Raw genomic sequence first — 23,806 nt, 5'->3', positions numbered from 1 at the left:
AAGTCCTAAGACTTGAAATTCTTTAAGACAAAAGATCAGAAACTTCCCTGGTGTTCCAGTGGCTAAGACTCTGCATTCCCAAGGCAGGGGGCCCGGGTTCGATCCCTGGTCAGGGAACAAGATCCCACATGTCATAACTAAGAGTTCACATGCCGCAACTAAAGAGCCTGCATGCTGCGACAAAGATCCCACACGCAGTGACAAAGATCCCAAGTGTTGCAGCTAAGACCCAACGCAGCCAAATAAATAAATAAAAATTTTAAAAGTATTCAAAAAAGACAAGAGATCAAATCTAAATTTCAAAAATCAAGACATAGTATATAAGCATGTTATTTAAAAAAAACCAAATAGCTCAGATACAGAGAACAAACTGGTGATTGCCAAGGGTGGCGGTGGGGGGGCGCTCAAAATGGGTGAAGAGTGTATTCTGTATTTGAAAGCTGCTAAGACAGTAAATCTTAAAAGTTCTCATCACAAGAAAAAAAAGATTCCTGTAACTATGTATGATGATGATCTTAACTAGACTTTTGTGGTGACCGTTTCACAATACATACAAGTATCAACTCATTATGCTACACACCTGAAATTAATACGTCATGTTAATTATAGCTCAAATTATCCAGGACAAAAACCTCATTGTGCCTTAATTAGTGCCCTTAAAAGACAGGTGTTCAAGAAAATAATTTGCACCCAGCATATAATGTACAACTTTCTTTAAAAAAGTTTCCAGGCAACTGTTTTTAATCAACAAATTTAGCAAATGAATGTTAAACAAATAACCAAAAAGTCCTTGGCAATGTGGTGGACATGAAAGTAAAAGAAAATGATACTCCCTTGGGAAGTTTTAGTCAGAGACAGAAATAAAATTAAGAATGTGTGAATGACAAAAAAGGCAAAGGACATTCAGGAAAACTATCAGAGTGTTCTTATAATAAGCCCTGGAGAAAGTAATTCATGAAGCAAGCTTTGCCTTGAAGGATGATCCAAATTTGTACAAAGACAGCAGAAGTGAAGACAATATTCAAGACAAACAGGTATAGAGGCAATAATAAACACTGTGCTTGAGGGAGATAAGTCTAACTTACTCAGAGCATTAGTTCAGGTTGAGGAAGGTGGAAAATATTATACACAGGAAAGGTGGAGATATTCTGGAGCTCCTTGAAAGGCCCATAATAGAGTCTTGAATTGCCAGTTATTTAAAATGGGAAGATGGAGAGCTTTATAAAGATGCTATTCTCAGGCTTCCCTGGTGGCGCAGTGGTTGAGCGTCCGCCTGCCGATGCAGGGGACAGAGGTTCATGCCCCAGTCCAGGAAGATCCCGCATACCGCAGAGCGGCTGGGCCCCTGAGCCACGGCTTCTGAGCCTGCGCGTCCGGAGCCTGGGCTCCGCAACGCGAGAGGCCACAACAGTGAGAGGCCCACGTACCGCGCAAGATGCTATTCTCTTCTGCATTAATTACCTCACGTTTTTCATTATCTTAAAATCCAATTCCTCACTAGGTAGCCAAGTTAAAGAGAATGAGAACCACATCATATTTACACATTATTACATCTCCCACATGTAGCACAGAGCATACTGTCTAAAAGTGAATTATAATGCTCAAACCACTTGAAGTGTTTTATATAATCTTTGTTCTTAAGCTCTAGGAATTGCCGGGGAAATAATTACCTCTGGAGTGAAAAAACAGCTATTTGAAATTCAGCAATTCCTTCTGTTTCACTAGGGTTTCTTTTCCTTTTCTATAAAATTCATTTAGAATTTAAAATAGAAACCATATTATGATTCCATTTTTATAAAATATTTCCATATAGCTATTCTTCTGTCTGTATATGCATATAAGACATCTAGAATGATTTTCCTCAGTGTTAATAATATCACTTTCAGAGTTAGGAGGAATTTCATTTAATTTATTATATTTAATTTCCTGCATTGGTTAATTTCTTTATAATAGACAAATTATTGTTTGAAACACAAAGAAAGAAAGTTAAGATGACTCAAGATTGAACAACTAAATAGATAGTTGGGCCACTTAATGAGATGGAAATGAAAGATTTGCTTTGTTTTTGTGGGAGAAGACCCAAGAGTTCAATTTTAGACAAGTTTGTGATATCTGAGAAATGTATGAATTGAGATATCAGGATGCAGTCATATATATGAGTCTAGTAGCTCAGAATGATAGTTTAGATTGGGGATATAAATTGGGGCATCCGTTGGCATACAGGTGATACTTAAAGGCAAAGGAGTAAGTGGATGAACTAGGGGCAGAGTGTAAAGAAAAAAAGTGGACCCAGGACCAAGCCCTGAGTATTCGAACATTCAGAAGTTGCTTAGAGAATGAAAAGGAGGAGAAACTGCAGCCATAGGAGTATGTGGTATCACAGAAGCTAAAAGAACTTTCACACAGAAATGGCCCATTATGTCAAATGTTACCTTCAGTAAGATGAGGATCAAGAGAAGAATCCACTAGATTCATCAGCATAAAAGTTATAAGTGACCTTGAGATGAGTAGGATGTGCAGTTCTGACAGAACTGTAAAGTCAGTGTCAAATCTAAGGGGGCTAAGAAGTAAGCAGAGGTGAGCAAGTAGGGACAGTTCGTATAGATACATTTTGCTGCAAGAGGCAGAGAAATAGGACAGTGACTGCAGAGAGATGTGATGTCAAGGAGTTTCTCTGTGCGTGTGTTTTGTTTCATTTCATTGTAAAATGGGAGATGTGAAGGCATGTCTGCACACTGATACCAGTAGTAGAAAAGGACAGGTTGGAAGTGGAAACAAAGAGGATAGGAGGGCTAATCAAAGGAGCAACCTTCTTGTATATTAGTCATTTACAATATAAGATTTGTAAGAAGATCTTGGCAAATAAAAATTCAGAAACTTAAATAGAATGTGATGCTGTTGAATGTGAAAATCCACATTTCCTTAGGCCCCAAATTAGCCTCATCTAAGAGCTGCGGTAAACCTAAAGAAACTGTACCAAACTTACCATCATGCTAGTCTAGATTTTTGAAGCAAGGGGAAAAAAAATAAAGTGAATGGAACAAAGCAATGCTAAATGTAGAAATCAAGCACATTAATGAGATGACTTACTGGGAGGGAACGGTACAATTAAAAACAAAAAACTGTGGGAGTGAAAGAAAATGATACAGGCAAAAATCTGAAATACATAGAAACACGAGATTTATATAATACTAAGCTATGATTTAAATTATCACCACTGGACCTCAGTGACCGATGCTAGACTGAAATATTAGACAAATGAAAGTAAACTTTCATAGACAAATGAAAGTTTCATTTAAAAAATGAAAGTAAACTTTCATAGAAAAGTGAAAGTTTCATTTAAAAGATGAAAGTTAACTTGAGACGCATAACTTAAAAATACAACTGAGTATTATAAGCATGGACTTCAAAATACCATGAAATTCCTTGTCAAAGAAAAATTTGTTAAAAGACACATAAAATTAAAATACAAACTTTTCCTCAAAAAGTGGTTTTGTCATTTTCTTTGTCTGAATGCTGATATTGTAAACAGCACATTTCTTGGCAGGTGTGGAAGACTACTGAGATACTGAAAAAATGAAGTCAATTTATTTCCTAAGTAAAACTCAAAAACCATATACAGCAAGTAGACAGATATAAAGAAACAAAGTGCTGCTGCTTTATATCTATTACTAACATTTTTACAGTGCTTTTTGCTATGTGCCAAGCACTGCTATAAGCCCTTCTAATTTTTCATATGTAAGTCTCATGGTAACTCTGTGAGGAAAAGTATATAATTATCCTCCATTTTACAGATGGGTAACTGAGCTCTCCCTTCACAAAACTAGTAAACAGTAGGTAGACTGACTCCAGAGTCCATGCTGCTGACCACTATATTGCACGGCTATTATAGGTATCTACAACGGGATGGCAAATTTTCTAGTTTCCATTTAGACATTATGAGAAAGCATACACTATGCAAATTAATATATTTTATTCCCAGGAGCATTTTACTTCTTGGATTGCTTTTTACGTGACTTAAAATCCTACTGCTAAATATTTTGCCAGAACACCAAAAGAAAATATTACTCTATAAAAGAAAGAAAACATACAGAAAAAAAAAATTTACTCAACATATTAACAACAAGAGACCAAAATCTATGTTCTAGAATTAGAAAACTCAGAAACATACTTGCTATGCAAAAGGAGATTCTACTGATAGATTTTCCCCAGAATTCCTCATCACTGCTTGCTATATGATTATCTGATGCTATTCACAGAAAGTTAAAATTTAATGTGAAAGTACGTTTTGAGATAAAGAGCATACCACCCCAAAGAACTATAATAGCTGCAGCTTTTTTTCCTACCTTCTTTGAACTATAAATCCAAAAATGAAACTCAGCTATTAATGAATGTAAAAAAAGGCTTAAGACTTATAATATACACTACCATTAGAGAAATCTAATTTTAGAAAAGTAATTGCTTTATTTCTTAGGTAGAACATTCTCACGGACCTCCGCCCCCTCATACTTTTAAAAGTTACTTTGCTAGTAGAAAGGAAATCATGAACCTATGAAAGTGAAAATTTTCTTTAATTCAGCTGCTTTTAAATGTTAAGGAATATAAATTCAACCAGAAAATATTTAATCCTTGGGTTAAAGAGTATGATTAACATTGAGGAGCAACATTTGGGCAAGATAAATCATCCATTTCTAGGCCTCTTTCAAGACTATATTATGGCAGGAGTCCAATCCAACACCAATCCAGGGAAGCCCCAGTTGACTCCTGAGTAAACTGAATAGTCCACAGAATGCCTCTAATGAATCGAGCAAAAGTGAAATACACTGTGATAATACAGAACCTAAATGTGGCAAAAGTCATAATGTAAAAATCTAGTGACTATAATTTACTTTGTAATATTACAGGAAGACAAATTACATTTAAACATGCTTTAAAAATTAGCTTATTTTAAATATTTTTTTAAAGTATATAGAACATATCCTTAACTGTTTTCACAATAAGAAAAGATCAAGTGAAATTCAGCATCTTACCTTAGACCAAAGATGTGTGATTGTTCATAGTTGAATAAAGAACGAATCTTGGCTTCAGAATTCAAAATTATAAGTCTGTCAATAATATCCTGTAAAAGAGACTTAGTTAGATTGTTCTTGGCTGAAACCATTTAAAGAAAATCAAATCAACAAATATTTATTTAGATTTGTGGTTCTCAAACTCGGCTTTGCATTTGAATGTAGGGAACTGTTTAAAAAAACCTTTTTTTAATTAAGCCTAAATCTCACCCCTAGAGATTCTGAATTAATTGGTCTGGGTGTGGTATGAGCATCAAGACGTGTAAACATTCCTGAAATGAATCAAATGTTTAGCCAAAGCTGCTTATTGCAGCCCGTTAAATACTGTTTAAACTGCTAAAAATGTAAACTACCTTGAAAAACAAATATGAACTCTAAAAATGTGAAGCATGAACGGTGGACTTAAATAGTTTTATCTAGGAACTATTTGAGATTTTGTTAATAGATATTCTCTGCTCATATAAAGCAGTTGTTTCCAGCCCTGAGCAAACAGTGCAATCACCTAGAGAACTTAAAAAGTAAATATAGGGCCTCCCTGGCAGCGCAGTGGTTAAGAATCTGCCTGCCAATGCAGGGGACACGGGTTCGAGCCCTGGTCCAGGAAGATCCCACATGTCACAGAGCAACAAAGCCCGTGTGCCACAACTACCGAGCCTGCGCTCTAGAGCCCGTGAGCCACAACTACTGAGCCTGTGTGCCACAACTACTGAGCCTGCTCTCTAGAGCCCGCGAGCCACATCTGAGCCTGCATGCAACAACTACTGAAGCCCGCGCGCCTAGAGCCCACGCTCCGCAACAAGAGAAGCCACCACAATGGGAAGCCCATGCACTGCAACAGAGTAGCCCCCGCTCGCTGCAACTAGAGAAAGCCCACGCACAGCAAAGACCCAACACAGCCAAAAAAAAAAAAAAAAAAAAAAAAAATTAAGTGTAATAGCTGCCCAAGCTCTATCCCAAAGCAATTAAGTCACTATCCCTGGGGTATGATTCTGGCATTAACATCCTTGTAAAAGCTTCCCACTGTTGTTGCAATGGGTAACCATGCTTAAAAATCACTGATGCAAGTACAGAGAGAACCTGATGCCTAGGTGCCATCAATTGTCCCAAGCACTGACAATTTAAGCCTATCACAAAATTTTGAGCATTCTCTAAAAGCCTTTCTTTCTATAAGACCTGGCTTTTGTGCATATCTTTGGGTTCAGGCCTAAGAAATTTATTCATAGCAAATACTTGTCTCTCTCACTGATCATTTTCCTGATCAAGAAACTTGTTACCTTCCACGAGTTTAAATTCAAGATATTTCTGTAACCAACAGGGCAAAAGAAAAATGGTTATGCTAGGGAACAGTCACATAATATTTCCTGAGGTCTATGTAGATGATAGTACAAACATATCAAATACATAAGAGGCCAGGAAATAAGACTGTAAGGAGGAGGAAATAATGGATCTAAAAATCACATCTGAAAAATACTAAACAAGACACAGTAAAAACTGGATTTTGTATGAACTTACCAACTGAAAGTTTACATGGAACACTTAGGAATGCATTTACCATTCTACAAACATCTTGTAAAATGTGTAAATATTAGCACAAAGAGTTTACAATCAGCAAATATTAAATAAACTGCCTAACAATGAAGAATGAAAAGATTGCTATCTTAAATAATCTGTCCTTGTTGGCTGCTACTTAGCTGGACACTCATTTCAAAACAGTACATGACACCTTGTGCCTCCAAAGTTCTAGTTCTGAATCTAAGTACTAGATACTGTAAGAATACAAGGTAGAGAATGTATTACCAACAAGCTAATAGCAGCTATCTATCAATGATAATGCATTTTCAGAGAACAAATGTTACAGTAAATAAATTCTTCTTCAAAGAGGATTACACTGATGGATCACCACTTAGGGAAGTAAACTCCCGGGAAGCCCACCTTATGGAGAAATTCAGTTTGTAAGCACTACAATGTGTGTCAATAAGGCAATCAGTTTCCTAAATTAAGCAACAGCTTCTGAGAAATAAGTTAGTGCAAGTAAGGCTTGGGACTCAAAAAGGAGTCTGAAACTGTGCTTTTTAGAAAGCATATTGTCTAGCTTGAGAATATGTTCAGTAATCTAGTAAGCCAGAATGAAACCACGACTGGAAAAACAAAGAGGAATATGCATTCTCTATAAATCAATATATGTTTGAGTGCCTATTATGTTTACAATTGTCCCAATGGCTGTGTTTGTGCTATCTGATCCCTTTTACTTAAGAAAGGGCCAAGTGAAGGGTGAGGAATATGTCAACCATAATGCCAATACTCCTATACCTGCACTATTAGGAGTGGTTTGTGATTGGTTAGTTCATAAACATCCATGAACAAAACTCAGTCTATTAAGGTCCTCCCTTGGGATTTTTCAAAGTGGGGAGTGTCTTAGTCCATTCTGGATGCTGTAATAGAATAGCATAGACTGAGTGGCTTATATATAACAAAGTTTATTTCTCACAGTTCTGGAGGCTGGTTAGTCCAACATCAAGTTGCCAGAGATTTTGTCTGGTGACGACCTACTTTCTAGTTCACAATCTGTCATCTTTTTGCTGTGTCTTCAGATGGCAGAAGAGGTGAGAGGTTTCTCTAGGGTTTTTAATAAGGCACTAGTCACCCTATAAAGACCTTACCTCCAAATATTATCACACTGGGAATGAGGTTTCAATATATGAATTTGGGGGGTATACAAACATTCAGTCTATAGACAGGAGGTAGAGGAAAATGCTACTCTGGTGGTGTAGTGAGTTGAATGGTGACTCCCTCTAAAAAAAAGATATGTCTATGTTCTAATCCCCAGAACCTATGATTGTTACCCTATTTGGAAAAAGGTCTTTGCAGAGGTAATTAAATTAAGGATCTTGAGAATAAGATCATCCTGTATTAGGCAAGTGGGCCCTAAATCTAATGACAAGTGTTCTTATAAGAGAAAGACAAAGGGAGATTTAAGAAAGAAAAGGAGACGGCCACGTGAAGATGGAGGCAGAAATTGGAGGGATGCAGTAACAAGCTATGAAATGCCTGAAACCACCAGAAATGAGAAGAGGCAAGGAAGGATTCTCCCCTGGAAACTCTGGAGGGAATGTAGTCCTGTTGACAACTTGATTTCAGACTTCTGGCCTCCAGAACTGAGAGAGGATAAATTTGTTGTTTTAAGCCACCCACTTTGTGGTAATTTGTTATGGTGGCCCTAGGAAACTAATACAAGGGGGGATGGTGAACATGTCTGTATGGAATGACAGGTAGTCCCTCCCGTGTGTTCTTCTATAGAGGACACCATCTGCAGAAGAACATATTAATAATAATTACAGCAAAAAATTATATACCACTTATCTGCCAGTCAGTGATTTAAACTTTTATATTTAATTTAATTCAATTAACTGAATTCTTACAACCCTGAGATAGTAACAGTATTGCCCTCTTTTTAACAGAGGAGAAAATGGGTCAAACTTGTCCAAGGTCCCACAGCTTGTAAGAGGCAGAACCAGGAATCTAATCCAGGCAGTCTGGCTTCAGAATACAAACTCTTAACCACTATACTATGTATATGCCCTTCAATAAAGTCAAAATGGAGAGCAATAAGAAAGGGGGTGGGGAAAGCAAGAGAGACAGATGTCGACCTGACTGAATTCAAAGTTCTATTGCCACTTGTCCCTGATTTTATTGCAAGATGGTAAGTCAATTCCTTTTTTGCCTAAACTAATTCAAATTGAGTTTCTCCAATAACTAAAGGGGTCCAACCTAGTATACAACGTATATAAATAGAAAAGAAATAGAAAAGCAGTTGAAAAATATATCTGTCAGAGGAAAAGAATATTTTGTGTCATTCATCTTTAATATAAACAAGTACAAGTTGGAAGTTGTTCCAGGGCTTAGAATTTTGGTAGATATTCAATAGGAAACCATGAAGAGTGAAGGCCAAATATTCTTAAAGTATAAAGAATTTCTTAAAATTGAGAAACATAACACAAATAGAAAAAAAGCAAAAAATAAGTTGAAAGACCACTATGAGAAGAAGAAACGTCAATGGACATTAAACATATGAAAAAATATTCTGCTCATAATGAGAAAAATATAAATTAACACTTCTTTCCTGTCAGACAAATATCTAAACCATCGACCACATTATCTTCTATGAGCCTGCCAGGAAACAAGCACTGTAATATCTTATTGATGGGAATGCAGAAGAATTATTCCCTGTGGTTGGAAATCTAGCAATACATACCAAAATTACATATGAATTTACCTTTCAACGCAGTGATCCCACTTACAGAAATCCAGCCCCCAAATCAGTAGTAGGCAGAATTCTAAGATGGCCCCAAGATTCTCAGGCCTTAAACACTAATGTATCAATAGGTAGTGCTGTAAAGAGATTTTGCAGATGTAATTAAAGCCCTTAATTAGTTGATTTTAAGAGGAGATTATCAGGGTGGCTCTGATCTCATCACATGAGACACTTAAAAGCAGAGTTTTCTCTGACTGGTCACAGAAGAGGAAGTCAGAGAGATTCAAAGCATGAGTGAAGTTCTTCAATGCTGACATGGAGGGAACAATCTGACAAAGCCCTGAAAGCAGCCCCCTGCTGACAGCCAGCAGGAAATCAGGCACTTCAATCTCACAACTGTAAGCAACTGACTTCTGCCAATAACAAGAATGAATTTGTTATCGTGGATTTTTCCCCAGAGCCTCCAGACAAGCATGCAACCTGGCCAACATTTTGATTCCAGTCTTTTTAATACTCTGAGCAGAAAACCCAGGCGCACAGTACTTGACTTCTGACCTATAATAAGTGGGTGTTTTAATTTGCTAAGTTGGTAGCAATTTGTTATGCAGCAATACAAAAAAAAATTACAGACATACTGGTAAACACAAGATAAGCCAAGGCTATTAATTTTGGCATAATTGATAATAACAAAAGACTGAAAGAAACCAAGTGTTCACCAATAGACAACTGGATAAATAAGCTCTAGTACATCCACACAAGAGCACTATGTAACTGTAAAAAGGCATGAGTAAGAGCTCTACGTACCACTAAGGAGTAATCACAAAGATAGAGGAGCAGGACGTCCTGGTGGTCCAGTGGTTGAGAATCCATCTTCCAATGCAAGGGATGAGGGTTCGATCCCTGGTCCTGGAAGGTCCCACATGCCACGAAGCAACTAAGCCCGTGCGCCACAACTACTGAGCCTGTGCTCTAGAGCTCGCAGGCCACAACTACTGAGCCCGAGCACCACAACTACTGAAGCCCATGCGCCTAGAGCCCATGCTCCACAACAAGAGAAGCCACCGCAATGAGAAGCCCGTGCATTGCAATGAAGAGTGGTCCCTGCTCACCGCAACTAGAGAAAGCCCGCACGCAGCAACAAAGACCCAACGCAGCCAAAAATAAATAAATAAATTTATTTAAAAAAACTAAAAGACCAATCCTAACATAAGTGGAAAGATATTTCTGACTATGCATTGTAGAACATCCACGAAAACTTGAGAACAAACATCCAAGCCATTGCGCTAGATTAAATAATTCATTTGTACTTGTGTTCCATAACAGATTTCAATAAAGGTAATAATATTAGAAATATTTTTAAAAATCATTCACTGGATATCTACTATGTTCTATATGTAAATATGACTAAGATATCCTACTTGCTCTCAGGCCCTCACAGTATAGTAGGGAGGATAGGCGCATAAATGGCTAATTATGAAAGTACTTAAGAAGTGCCAAGATACAGAAATTGAGACACAGATGTAGAGAACAAACGTATGGACACCAAGGGGGGAAAGCCGCGGGGGGTAAGGAGGGGTGGGGGGATGAATTGGGAGATTGGGATTAACATGTATACACTGATGTGTATAAAATTGATGACTAATAGGAACCTGCTGTATAAAAAAATAAATTTAAAAATTAAGCAAAAAAAAAGTGCCAAGATACAAGGATAAGATAAAATTGGAACACTTCAAGAATATAAACATTTAATGATAAAAATACCTATCTTTATATTTCATTCATATACGTCATCAAAAATTTCCCAAAGTAGAGAAAGTTTAAAAAAATAAAATGTTTAGGGTCAAAAAGAATTAGAATTCAAAATGTCAAAACCGTAAAAAAAGGACAACACACAGGACAAAGTGACCAGAAATAAAAGTAATGATTAACAATAGAATTTCAGAACTAAATAATTCTTTACTAATGCATATATACACATATTTATGTGTGTTCAATTCATAAACTTACCCAAAGATGAGGAACTAAATGTCTCTGAATGATTAAAACAAATTACCCATCTTAGAGTATGAATATAAAATAAGTCTCAAATTAAATAAATATGTATATACTGCCCTCATGGGGCAGTAATACGTAGTTCATTTAAAATATAGGCAGAAAATGCACTGGACTCCTTGGATACAATTTATTAATGTAAGCCACCTAAAAATAATTCATACACATACTTCTACATATGCCAAATCTCCTTCCTAGTTGGGAAGCCTTAACCTTGTTATTTCAATAGGTGCCACCACTGTTAGACAGTCGGATCAAAGATTTCATTTACAGATAATTCAGAAGCTAAAATTCTATAGGTTAATAAATCAAACAGTCTTTAAATGTGATTTAGTATACCTTTTTTTCTGTTAAATTGCATTTTTACTACAAATCTTAAAAAGCGGCACTATAAGAATGAAAGATTAAAAGAAAATGACTTACAATAACCCTCGATGGGACTTCACGAAGAGAATATTCTTCTTTATTAGGAAGACCTTGATTGCCTACAAGCTCATAAACAGCAGGATAAGATAACAGGTTCACCAGGGCTAGAAAAGACTGGGGTGGGGGGAGGTGGGAAGGGGAGAAAAAACCAATCGTTCAAATGGTTCATTTTTTTTTTAATCACATCCACGGAAGAGTTATTAATGCGAAGGGCAATTTTTAAAATAAGCCTAACCAATCCATATAACTGAAATATATGCATCTATGGTAAGTACAAAATAGTTAACGTCAACAATAATCCATGTACTAACAATACATAACTGTAACAAAACATAAATGAGAACTGGAAAATGCTTTAAAATATCACGTATCTCTTGAAAGTTAGGTTCTGACAAAAAAATGAAATGAGCCATCATTCTCATTCTTTGCACTGTTATATCTGATGCATAAGAAAATATAAGAAAAATATTTTGGGGCTCTGGAGCAAGATAATAAATTCTATACATTATAGCACTCAGGTCACAAGGCTATCTTTATCCTTTAACTACATTCACTGGAAATTTTTTCTCCAGCACAGTTCATTCTTTGGATCCCCTATGCAGAAGCATGCAGTGGTTGCCCATTACTAAACATCAGATCTAAATTCCTTAGCATGACTTTCAAGGCACTTTACTGACACCTTTCTTCTCTTCAGTGTCAAATCTTCTGCCCACCCCCTCCTTCAAATAATCATGACAATTTTCTATTAGATTTGAGTCTAAGTGTTCAAGACTTTCTTAGTTTTGGTTGGTTGGTTTTTGTTTCAGCTTTGTTTTTTACTTCCAGTTTGAGATAATTGATATATAACACTACATAAGTTTAAGGTGTACAGCATAATGATTTGACTTACATAATCAGGAAATGATTACCATAGGTTTAGTGAACATCCATCATCTCATATAGATACAACATTAAATAGAAAAAATAAATTTCTTTGTGATGAGAATTCTTAGGATTTACTCAAAAATTTTCATATAACATAAAACAGTGGTAATTATATTAATCATATTGTACATTACATCCCTACTACTTACTTGTAACTGAAACTTTGTACATTTTGACCACCTTTACCACCATAAAGATATTACACTATTATTGACTATACTCACCACTATACATTTCATCACGTTGACTCATGTATTTTGTACTGAAAGTTTGTATCTCTTAATTTCTATCACCTATTTCACTCATTCCCCCACCACACTTCCCTCTGGCAACCACCTGTCTATTGTGAATCTATGACTGTTATGTTTGTTCATTTTGCTTCATTTTTTAGATTCCTCATATAAGTGAAATCAGGTTAACTTTTTTATCTTCTACAAATTAGTAAATGATGTTTTTCTTCACATATTCACATTCATAGACAGTGCAGCCTCGTTGCTGTAGTTGTTCATATTTGACCAAATACTATTCATATTAATTTTAACTTCAAAAATATTTTTTGAATAAAGCAACATATAAGAAAAACCTTAAACATAAGTTTTGTGGATAGTTAGAAAAATCTCATTTTACAATAAATTCTAGAACTTACCATACAAAAAAAAAAGTGAAATCATATGGTATTTGTCTTTCTCCATCTGACTTATTTCACTTACCATAATACTCTCTAGGTCCATCCATGTTGTCATAAATGGCAAGATTTCATTCTATTCTATGGCTGAGTAATATTTCATTCTATACCTATGCTACATCTTCTTTATCCATTCATATATCAGTGAATGTTGAGAAATTCATAAATGTTGAATTTTGTCGAATGCTTTTACTGTATCTATTGAGATGATCATATGATTTTTATTCTTCAATTGTTAATGTGGTATATTACAACAACTGATTTGCAGATACTGAACCATCCCTGCATCCCTGGGATAAATCCACTTGATCATGGTGTATGATCCTTTTAATGTATGGTTGAATTTGATTTGCTAGTATTTTATTAAGGATTTCTGCAACTACATTCAGTGATATTGGCCTGTATTTTTTATTTTTTTCACAGTCTTTTGCTGTGGAATCAGGGTGATGCCAGCCACAGACTGAATTCTGATGCATTCCTTCCTCTCAAACTTGTAATAGTTTGAGAAAGAAAAGCATTAACTCTTTAAATGTTTGGTATAATTCACCTGTGAAGCCATCTGATCCTGGACTTTTGTTGGGAGTTTTTAAAAATTACTGATTCAATTTTGTTACTGGTCATCTGTCTGCTCATATTTTGTATTTCTTTCCGATTCAGTCTTGGGAGATGGATAAATTCCTAGAAATATACAATTTCTTCTAGGCTGTCCATTTTATTGGCATATAATTGTTCATAGTAATATCATGATTTCTGTGGTACTGACTCTAACTTCTTTTTCATTTCCAATTTATTTGGCTCCTCTCTTTTCTTGAGAAGTCTGGCTAAAGGTTTATCAATTTTATTTATCTTTTAAAAAAACCAGCTCTTAGTTTCACTGATCTTTTCTATTGGTTTCTTAGTCTCTATTTCTGCTATGGTTTTTATTATTTCTTTCCTTCTATTAAATTTGGGTTTGTTTGTTCTTTTTCTACTTCCTTTGAGTCGGCATTTGTTGTTTTGTTTTTTTAATATGTCTGGTGTGTACTGTTTATTAATTGAGAATAATTATAGTAGGAATATCCTAAAAGAAAAACGTCCTTGCAAGACAATTCACAGGAAACACTGGTATTTGTCTTTTACTAAGTTTATTTTAAAAGTAAAAATTTAGAAATAAAAGCAAGGAGGGAAAAAAATTAGGAAAGGTTGCTGGTTGTAAATGAATATAGATTAAGGTCTGGATGAAGTAATTTGAGAGAGATATTTCAAATCTATACATTGTTAGTTAAATCATTTCTTACCTTTTGACAGCTTCGGTCAATAGGGTCCACTGGAGTAGATTTGGGATGGGTTACCCTAACATCATCTCTTCCACATTCCAGATTGGCCCATAATTCAGTTAAAAGTGCATTAATAAACCCTAAGAAGAATTTTACATCATATTTATAATATACTACTTCTTTGGATTATGGAGGAAAGACATAATTATCTTTCTGACAAGACTGGTCCACACTGACAGAAGACATACTTGTATCCTTGTTGGCTCATTATCATATAACTATGGAATGCCTAAACTCTCAAAGACTATTTCCCTAGAGGATTGAATTTTGAGCCCCAGTTTTTATCCTTTAGCCAATGACCTCTCTAAGCATGTTTTCCTGAAAAAAATAAGGTTTACATGTTACTCAGCAAATAAGCTAATAGTGAAATGCAGCCTGAAAGCTGGGGTGTATGTGTGTAAAGGAGGAGGTATCCTGGAGGCACAGTAAACATCCAAAGAGAGTGTGTTCCCTTTCTTTAGTGTAACAATTTTTTTGCATTTCCATATGCTGAGAACAATTCTCCACTTCATACAACTTCTGGCTCTATACAGTCTTTAAATTCTCCTGAGTCAGATACTATAAATCTAAATGAAAGTGATTATTAAGCCCAATTATCAAATTCCTTTATGAGGAATCAAAGCATATGGAAAGGTGCAAAACAGAACACCTAATCATAAATCAGTAAGTTTGTAATAACACATTAGAGCAGAAAGGGTCCTCTGGTACAATGGAAAACATATAGGCTCTGAAATCGAAAATAGCAGTGTTCAAGTTACAAATCTGCCAGCTTGTTAGTTACATGTCCTTGAATCTTTTGACTTCTAAGAGCATCAGTTCCCGATTTGAAAGCTGAGAAAAGTGTTGCATTTGAGGGTTGCCATAAAGTATAAATGGGATGATATACACAGAGGTCCCAATATAGTACCAAGACATCAGAGGAACTCGAGCAGTGTTAGTCTTCCTTCCTTTGTCCTATGAAAAACTGCATTTAATCCTCTCAAGAAAAGTTGGATATATGAGGCTTAGAAGCTTAATGACTTGAGCAACAAGAAAATCTGGAATTGAATCTAGTCTTCAAATGCTTCTATTAATGTGTCCCTCAATACTATAAATAAATTGGATTTTATTTTAAGTAAAAGAGTAAGTGGCTCAGCTTAGGGCAGCTTCTGCAAGAAACGTGTTTCATAAGTATTCCAAATTAGTCCAGCCAAAAAATATTTAAGATACACTATAGAAAAATATTTACATTTGAGGAGAGAATCAATAGTGACCACTGATGTTATGATTCTTCACTTCTAACACTTAAATATAATCACAGCATCTCTATTAGAGATTACATCTTGTCTCTGGTTCAGGGTTCAGATAACCTTAATATACAATATATTAAATCTCCCAATGTTAGAATGTCTTAAAAATCCAATCTGTAGTAGATAATATTCAATACATGCCAACTACAAACTCCAAAATAGTGGTGAAAATTAAGTGGGTGAGAGAGAATCTTTCAAGAAAGGAAGAGAAAAAGGAATAAGAAAATGGCATGTATGTGTGATTATTATGACTGGAAATCCTGATTTATATGTAATTCACTGAAACTGAGCATTAAATCCTATCAGATGCAATTATACCAAGAGAGGATGACAAACTTTTGATTTATAAGATGAAGGCTTCTTAAAGCCATCAAATATAACTCAGTTTAGATCATTATGCACCATTGTTCTGAGGAAAGAAAAAATTTATATATTTTTTTACAGAGAAAAAAAAAATTCCTAGTGGGGTTTCATGGAAGAGAAAAGGTAAAAAGGAAATCCCAATAACATTCTTTTACCTAAGGCCTAACTTGGGAAAAAGAACTTTTGAGTGAAATACCTGATACTTGATCATGGCAGTCAAATTTTGTATAGACTCACTCATTTTATTTAAATTATAATTCTAAAGAACTTACCTGAACTTTGCAGTGCTACTGCACCTGCTGCTGTTGATGCCACGTGTGTAACCAGAACTCCATAGCCAAACTTTTTATGCCTGTTGATCTAACATAAATAAGGAATAATGAGAAGCAGGAAAACACAGCATGCTAATATTTTACTTACATGTTACATGTAGAGTTACTGATTTCTTTATTAAAATGCTGGACAGTCTTTCAAGGAAGGATAACAAGAGCAGAAAAAACTCAAACTATAACAATCAGTGAGTTAATACTAATGTAATATTTTTGATAATCTTGTTTCAGAGATCTAGGTTCTGGAACCAGCCCTAAAACTATGTTGCTTCATGACCCTAAACAAGTCACTATGTCTCTATGTCTCTTTATATATAAAATAAGGGACTTTGGACCAGATGAAGAGAAACTCCTTCCAATTCTAATTTCTGTTATCTTACTATTTTATTCTTTAGGTTGGTTCTTTGATAACAAATTCTCATTAATTAATGTGTATTGACTGCCAGTTTTTTAACTGGGCTTTCAAATAAACAACTTTAAAAAGAATAATGGTATCTTCTTAAAAGTGACAGTTTTAGAGGCCATGTGATTTTTTTCCTAAAGAAGGAAGGTATATACACGCATATGCGCACACACACACAATCCTCATTTAATATACAGGTTTCTAAACAACATTGTAGAAAACCTTAAATAATTTGTTATTTCACAAAGAATATCATCCATGTATTCATGGTACAGTTCAGAAGTATCTCTTAGCAGAAATCAGAATAAGAAAATAAAGACATTATAAAATATTCCTCCTTCCTCAGACTTTATAGGTCAGCCTGACCTTAGACAAAGTGTTTGACTTCTAAACAGAGCTAACCATTTAGAATTTGTATTTTTCAACATTTCATTAAAAGGATAAGGATATGTTTTTATCAAATTTTTAAAATACTATACATTCCATGTTAAGGGCAAAAAAAATAAAAAAAGGCAGGGGGGGACTACAAGACCATGGGAAACAATTAGGTTTATTTCTTAAAATTTTTTGCTGCTCATCTCTCTATAAATTTGCCTTCCTTTTCCATTTTTATTACTCTTATTTTCCATTTTCCTAAATTATCATCCATTAGTTCCGCAGTGGGATAACACAGAAATACAGCAAGATAAATGTCTATCTTTTTTCCCACTTGCCTTCTTCCATGACAATGGAAAAAACACCTTACTCATCAATCATCCCAAAGGACACTGCTGATTCAGATATTAGCAGCCACAGGGGTCTTCCAGATCAACACTAAATACTAAAAAGGAAAGGCAGAGGAAAACTTCAGAGAAGCTAGAGGGGCTTCACTAAACAAGACTTAGATTTCACGGACATTGTTAAGACTAATCTGAGTTCCAGTATTACTACCATCAATAACTACATGTGTGAACATAAGCATATCATTTATAACCAGCCTGGATCTCCAATTTCTCTTCAGCAAAATTAAGGAAAGTCTAGTTGCCTTCTTACAAGATAACTGAGAATCTAAATGTTCAAAAAATGTCTTGAATGGTGTAAATCAACATTAAACTATTGTACTAAATTATATGGTTGTAAGTTACTGATGTCCAGGGAACAACATCTTCTATTAAAACAAACAGTATATTAAAAGGAAGACCAGATTGTTTTAAAATTTATGAATATAAAAAAAGACATCTAGTCCTAGGTATATTATTACAACAGTAAAAAGCTGTGTCTACATGGTCTCAAGAATCTGAATGAGAAAGAAAAATATCTCTCAGTTGCTTGAATATTTTCAAAAATGGAAAGAAAAAAAAAGGGAAACCCAAATGGTTAACTAGTACACAAGGAGAAATTCAAACTCACCAGCAGATAAAAACACAATTTATTTAAACTAAAGGCCTGAAAACCTTCTATATTTGCTACATTCTGAATGTCTATCTCCTCTCAAAATTCCTATGTTGAAATCCTAAGCCCTGGAAGTAATGGTAGGAAGTGGAGCCTTTGGGAGGCTGTTAGGTTGTGAAGGTAGAGAATGCTCACGAATGGAATTAGTGCTCTTATAAAAAAAAAAAAAGATCCCCAAGAGGCCCTAGCCTCTTCTGCTAGGCTACAAAAAGAAGTCTAAACATCAAGAAACAATAGCTTCCAGAGATAAAGGAAACACCTTTAAAAGCATACCTATGATCCTAAGAAGCCTTGATGTCTAGGGATATTTACTGTAACAGCAAAATGATGAATATACCTCAATGATCTCTGTCTGATAAAGGGCTAAATTTATAGTAAATTTTATTTAATAGTACCAATAACAAAACTCCTCTACAAATATATTTATTTCTTCCAAAATGTGAACCCTAAACTCCCACTGACACATACACTTAGACCCAAAAGGTTTTTCTCCTGGAATTCCACCGAGTTTTAGTATAGCCAGATGTTTGATATCATATTTATAAAACATCTAGATGATTAACTGAGTTTTTCAATTTCATCCAGTTGTTTCAGCCTGTAAAATACTCATAGATACCAACATCAACTCTCTAAAGCTTTCCTGAAAAAATATCGTTAAATATTACAATGCTATATGGTTTTTTAATTGAGGTTTAATAATCTCTTCACACAAAGAAAACAGAATAATGTTCTTAATGGCTTTTACAGAAAGGAAAGTTCCTTTTGCCTGTGGCAGATGGTAATTCGCACCTGTAATTCTTTTGTGTATTGGTTGAACATAAATGTCACACATTCATTGATGGCACCTGTTCTTTGAAGAAGCTGTAGTCCTTTGGGAGTGGCAGCAAAATTTAGTAAATCGTCTAACAAATTCTCTTCCCAAGCCATACTGAAACAGGTAAAAAGAAAGGTATGAACGTCTTTATTGTACTTAAAACTGAAAACAACAAAAAAAACCCAGCTTAATACTACTAACAATTAAATTTATAGAGTACACATTGGCTACAAAGTACTCAAATGTTTAAAAATAAGATAAACATCATGGTTTCCTTGACAGTGAGTTGTTTTTCTTATTTCTTCTATCCAATAATTTTCCTTCACTAAATGAATCAAGTATTAACTGAACATGTCAGCATTTTCATTACACCTAGATTCTCTCAACTAGGTCTTAATTTCATTGTTTTCCTATTATAATTCTGCTGTGCCTGGATTCCCCAAGCCCCAACTCTCCATTATTTCTATACTTTCTTTTCATTAAGGAGTATCTGTCTTCTGACTTTCTAAAGCATATCAGGCATTTTATCTTTATTGTCATTGGTTCTTAGTCTTACTTTTGGAGAATAACATTTTTTCTCAAAATACTTCTAAAAGGCCAGTAACATTCTCCAGAGAAAAAGAAAAGACAAAGAAAACAACTTGAAACATTCAGAAGACACACAGTAAATAGGAGAGTAAGAGCTAGCAATTTGGAAACACAAGAGAGGATATCAGCACTTCATCTGAAGTATCAGATGTAAGAGAAAATTTTCTACCCACCCTACTGGATATTCCTACTTGCCTAGAAAAAAAAAACTGGATATTAAAATAGGTCAAAATCAAATGTTTATATGTACAGTGAAACAGAGCATGGAAAAGTGTGCCTGTCTTTTGCCCAAGGAAGTTTCAGAAGTATGTTTTGAAACTGGTAAGAGATCTGAAATCCAGAACTTTTCTGATCAGAAAAGGAACAATCAGTACATGCCGACACATATCGATCAGTGATCACACAGCAATGGCCAAAGATATAACCATGTTCAAACACAAAATAAATATCCCTTGGACAAAGAAGTAGGACTAGTTCTGAGGCAAATGCAAGCAATGGAAACCAAATTTGGCTCCATTAGGATATAAAGGACTCAAAGAATTGCATATGAGATGTATGACCAGCAGTAAGCTCACTGCTTAAGATTCATGACTGGGTAAGACTACTAAAAATAACATATGTTTAATTAAAATATATAATTTATATAAAGAAAATATATAAACAAAATACTTACATATGTATAAAACTGACTAAAATTGGGGCTTTTGACAAGCCATAAGCCTAAGGAGACTTGAAGATACAGAGAAAGCTTCATTTCTAGAAATGAGCAGATAATCAATTCATCTTCTAACTTTTAACAGTATATGCAGTATTCTCATCATCACCAACAGGAGCCTCAAAATGCCAATACAATGTTTATTTAAATCATAGGGGTAAAAGAAAAAAACATAAAACTGCTGGACAGGGAAGAATGAATATAGAAATAGAAAGTGGGGGAAATGAGGGAGGGCAGAAGGGAGGAAAGTAGTGAAGGAAAAAAAGACTCATTTTTAAATGGACTTGCAATCAAACTTCAAAAGACATCTAAAGCTAAGAGCCAGCAGAATCAACATTCGTTAAATGAATTCATTCCAGCTGAAATAATTTAGAAATAATGACTAGCTTTATTTATGATACTCAAAGGAAATTTTTTACTCTTCCATTAAAACTGAAGCAAAAAGCAGAAATAAAGAACAGGTAGATATTTTTTTAAACAACCCATTGGAAATCTTGGAAGTATTTGTTTAAAAACCCACTTAAAAAGCAAATGGGGGGACTTCCCTGGTAGCGCAGTGGATAAGAATCTGCCTGCCAATGCAGGGGACATGGGTTTGAGCCCTAGTCCAGGAAGATCTCACATGCCGCAGAGCAACTAAGCCCGTGCGCCACAACTACTGAGCCTGCATACCACAGCTACTGAAGCCTACACACCTAGAGCCCATGCTCCACAACAAGAGAAGCCACCGCGATGAGAAGCCCGTGCACCCCAACGAAGAGGAGCCCCCACTCGCTGCAATGAGAAAGCCCGTGCGCAGCAATGAAGACCCAACACAGCCAAAAACAAATTAATTAATTAATTAATTTTAAAAAGCAAATGGAAAAACTCTCAGCCACAAAGAATTATTGAATTGAATGGTAGCTAGATAAGAAATAAATGTTTGAGAAAACAGATGAGACAGAACATACTAAAAGTTTTCAAATACATCTAGTAAAAGCTTCAAGAGAATCGAAGAAATATTTGAAAAATACTAAGAATTTTCTAGATTTGAAGAAAGATGCCACTCCAGTCTATCGATCAAAAGAACATTCAAAGTACCAAGCAGGAGTTAATCAACTATACTCCAAAATAAAATAAAAATTAAAAAAAAGTACCAAGCAGGATAAACTTAAATCACACAGAAATAGCAAACATCCCCCAAAAGAAATTAAAAGCTATGAGAGAGAAAAGATATGACCTATAAAATAAAAGTGATTATACTAACAGGCTTATCAGTTACTACTTATTCTAGAAGACAGTGGAGTAAAGCCTCAAATAATAATAAGAAATGATTGTCTATCAAAACTTTGATACCCAGATAAACTACCATTTAGAGGAGAGAGAATGTGAGCCCTCAAAAGCTGTGGACAGGGTGGGGGTGGTTTGTGTGGGCTGGAAAGAGAATAGCTACTATCAGACACAGAAAGATACGGACAGTTTACTACCCTCAAACCATTAAGAACAATCAAAGGATAACTATATTTAGAAACTTATAAGGGAAAAAAGTGAGCTTATCAGAAAGAACGGCCTACAAGTTTCAACAAATGGCCTAAAATAATAAACATGTCAAAATATTTAATATCTGTGTGAAGAAATAAATCAGGTGATTAAACAGTATAAAACCAAAATTCTGGATAACTATAACAAGACAGTCATGGAGTATTTAGAGGAGCAGCAACTGGTCAAAGTATGCTAAACTCCATAATGCTTTTCAAAACATGATATAATACCCAATTACTTCTTACTTTCTTAGAAAAACATATGGTTAAATATGTATATTGAGAACTTAGGAACAACCACTTAAGAAACAGAACAGTGACTTATAAAGTCAAAACCAAGGGAAAAACAGGATTAAATTTATTGATCTAAGATAAGGCAATAAAGGGAGAAAAGCAAAGAAAATAGAATAAAAATAGAAAGTACAAAATAAGAAAAATAAGCCCCAAATATCAGCATTGCAAAAATGTAAAAAACTTCAACTCATCTAGTAAAAAATAGAGATTATCAGATTGGATAAAAATTCAAAATTTACTGCTCTGAATGATAGGAAATAAAGAGATGAAAAATATACTTGGTGTTAACAGGCTGACCCAACCTCCATCTAAACTCCTTTTTTATCTTGCTCCCATCCAGCAAGAAGTGGCCATACAGCAAATCCAGTAAGATGTTCACAAAAATGTTAATGAGAAGAGATTTCTTTCCTAAATAAAAGACAAAGCATCATGAAAAGAAGCCATTTGTCTCTACAACCTTTTTCCTCTTCAAAAGCAGCTGTGAGTCTAGAGGTTAGCCACTGTGCAAACTTGAGGGCAAAAAAACCCCAAAAAAACATTAATAATGAAAAAGAAGAGGAGGCTGGGGTCTCAAACCACATCAGTAAGTCAATGCCTGAATAGTATTCCATGAGACTTCTTGCTTTATGAGAAAAAGAAAGCCTTACTGAGCTATTCGCAATCAGACACATTCTTAACTCATGTACTCTGCAAATACTAACTAAAGCCAAGTATATTTAGCAATATTAGTAACATACAGGATAAAACTTAAGGCAAAGCAGTAATGAAATACTATATAATAAAAAGTTCCCAAGAAACAGTGAATTATGTTCCTAATAGCATAAAATATAAGTATGTAAAACAAAACCCCAGAATTACAAAGAGAAATGGACAAATCAACTTTTATAGTGAATGATTATACATATGCAGACAAAACAAAATATTGGTGGAAATATTAAAAACTTAGAATATCTCTACTTCCAATATAAAACATAAAATAGTCTTTTCAAGCCAGGACAGATTTTTGTTTTGATTGGCCCTGTACTACAACACAAAATCTCAACCAACCTAAAAGGATACATATTATGCAATCTATATTTTCTGAAAAGAACAGAATTGAATTAGAAGTCAACAGTAAAATATAGTAGTAAAAAAAAAAACAAACTATGTTTGGAAACTTAAATGTATTCCAAATATTTCATGGATTTAAAGAGTAAAATCAAGATAGAAATTTCTCAATATTTATAAGAGCTTAATAATGAAAGTACTACATATCAAAATGTATTAAAGTTAGAATGGCTGATGTAGATTCCTTCTTTTAATATCCATTCTCAATCCCCTTTCACTTGTTTTCCTG

General features: G+C 34.8%; 1 protein-coding gene across 1 annotated transcript in view; it reads right to left on the bottom strand.

The window, feature by feature from the left end:
• The window catches only part of TBC1D32 (TBC1 domain family member 32), a 176,046-nt gene that overhangs the window by 82,306 nt on the left and 69,934 nt on the right, over positions 1-23,806 (bottom strand). Inside the window, exons 19-23 of the mRNA XM_007454903.1 lie at positions 19,329-19,467; positions 16,649-16,736; positions 14,686-14,804; positions 11,797-11,913; positions 5,031-5,119 (exon numbers count right to left, since the gene is read on the bottom strand). Coding sequence (XP_007454965.1) covers positions 5,031-5,119; positions 11,797-11,913; positions 14,686-14,804; positions 16,649-16,736; positions 19,329-19,467 — 552 coding nt within the window. The remainder of the gene's footprint in view (positions 1-5,030; positions 5,120-11,796; positions 11,914-14,685; positions 14,805-16,648; positions 16,737-19,328; positions 19,468-23,806) is intronic.

This window comes from Lipotes vexillifer, unplaced genomic scaffold (genome assembly GCF_000442215.2).
Source record: "Lipotes vexillifer unplaced genomic scaffold, Lipotes_vexillifer_v1.1 scaffold58, whole genome shotgun sequence".
Taxonomy (NCBI): Eukaryota; Metazoa; Chordata; class Mammalia; order Artiodactyla; family Lipotidae; genus Lipotes; species Lipotes vexillifer.
Note: the sequence above shows the minus strand (reverse complement) of the source record. Positions and strands in the feature narration are given on the sequence as shown.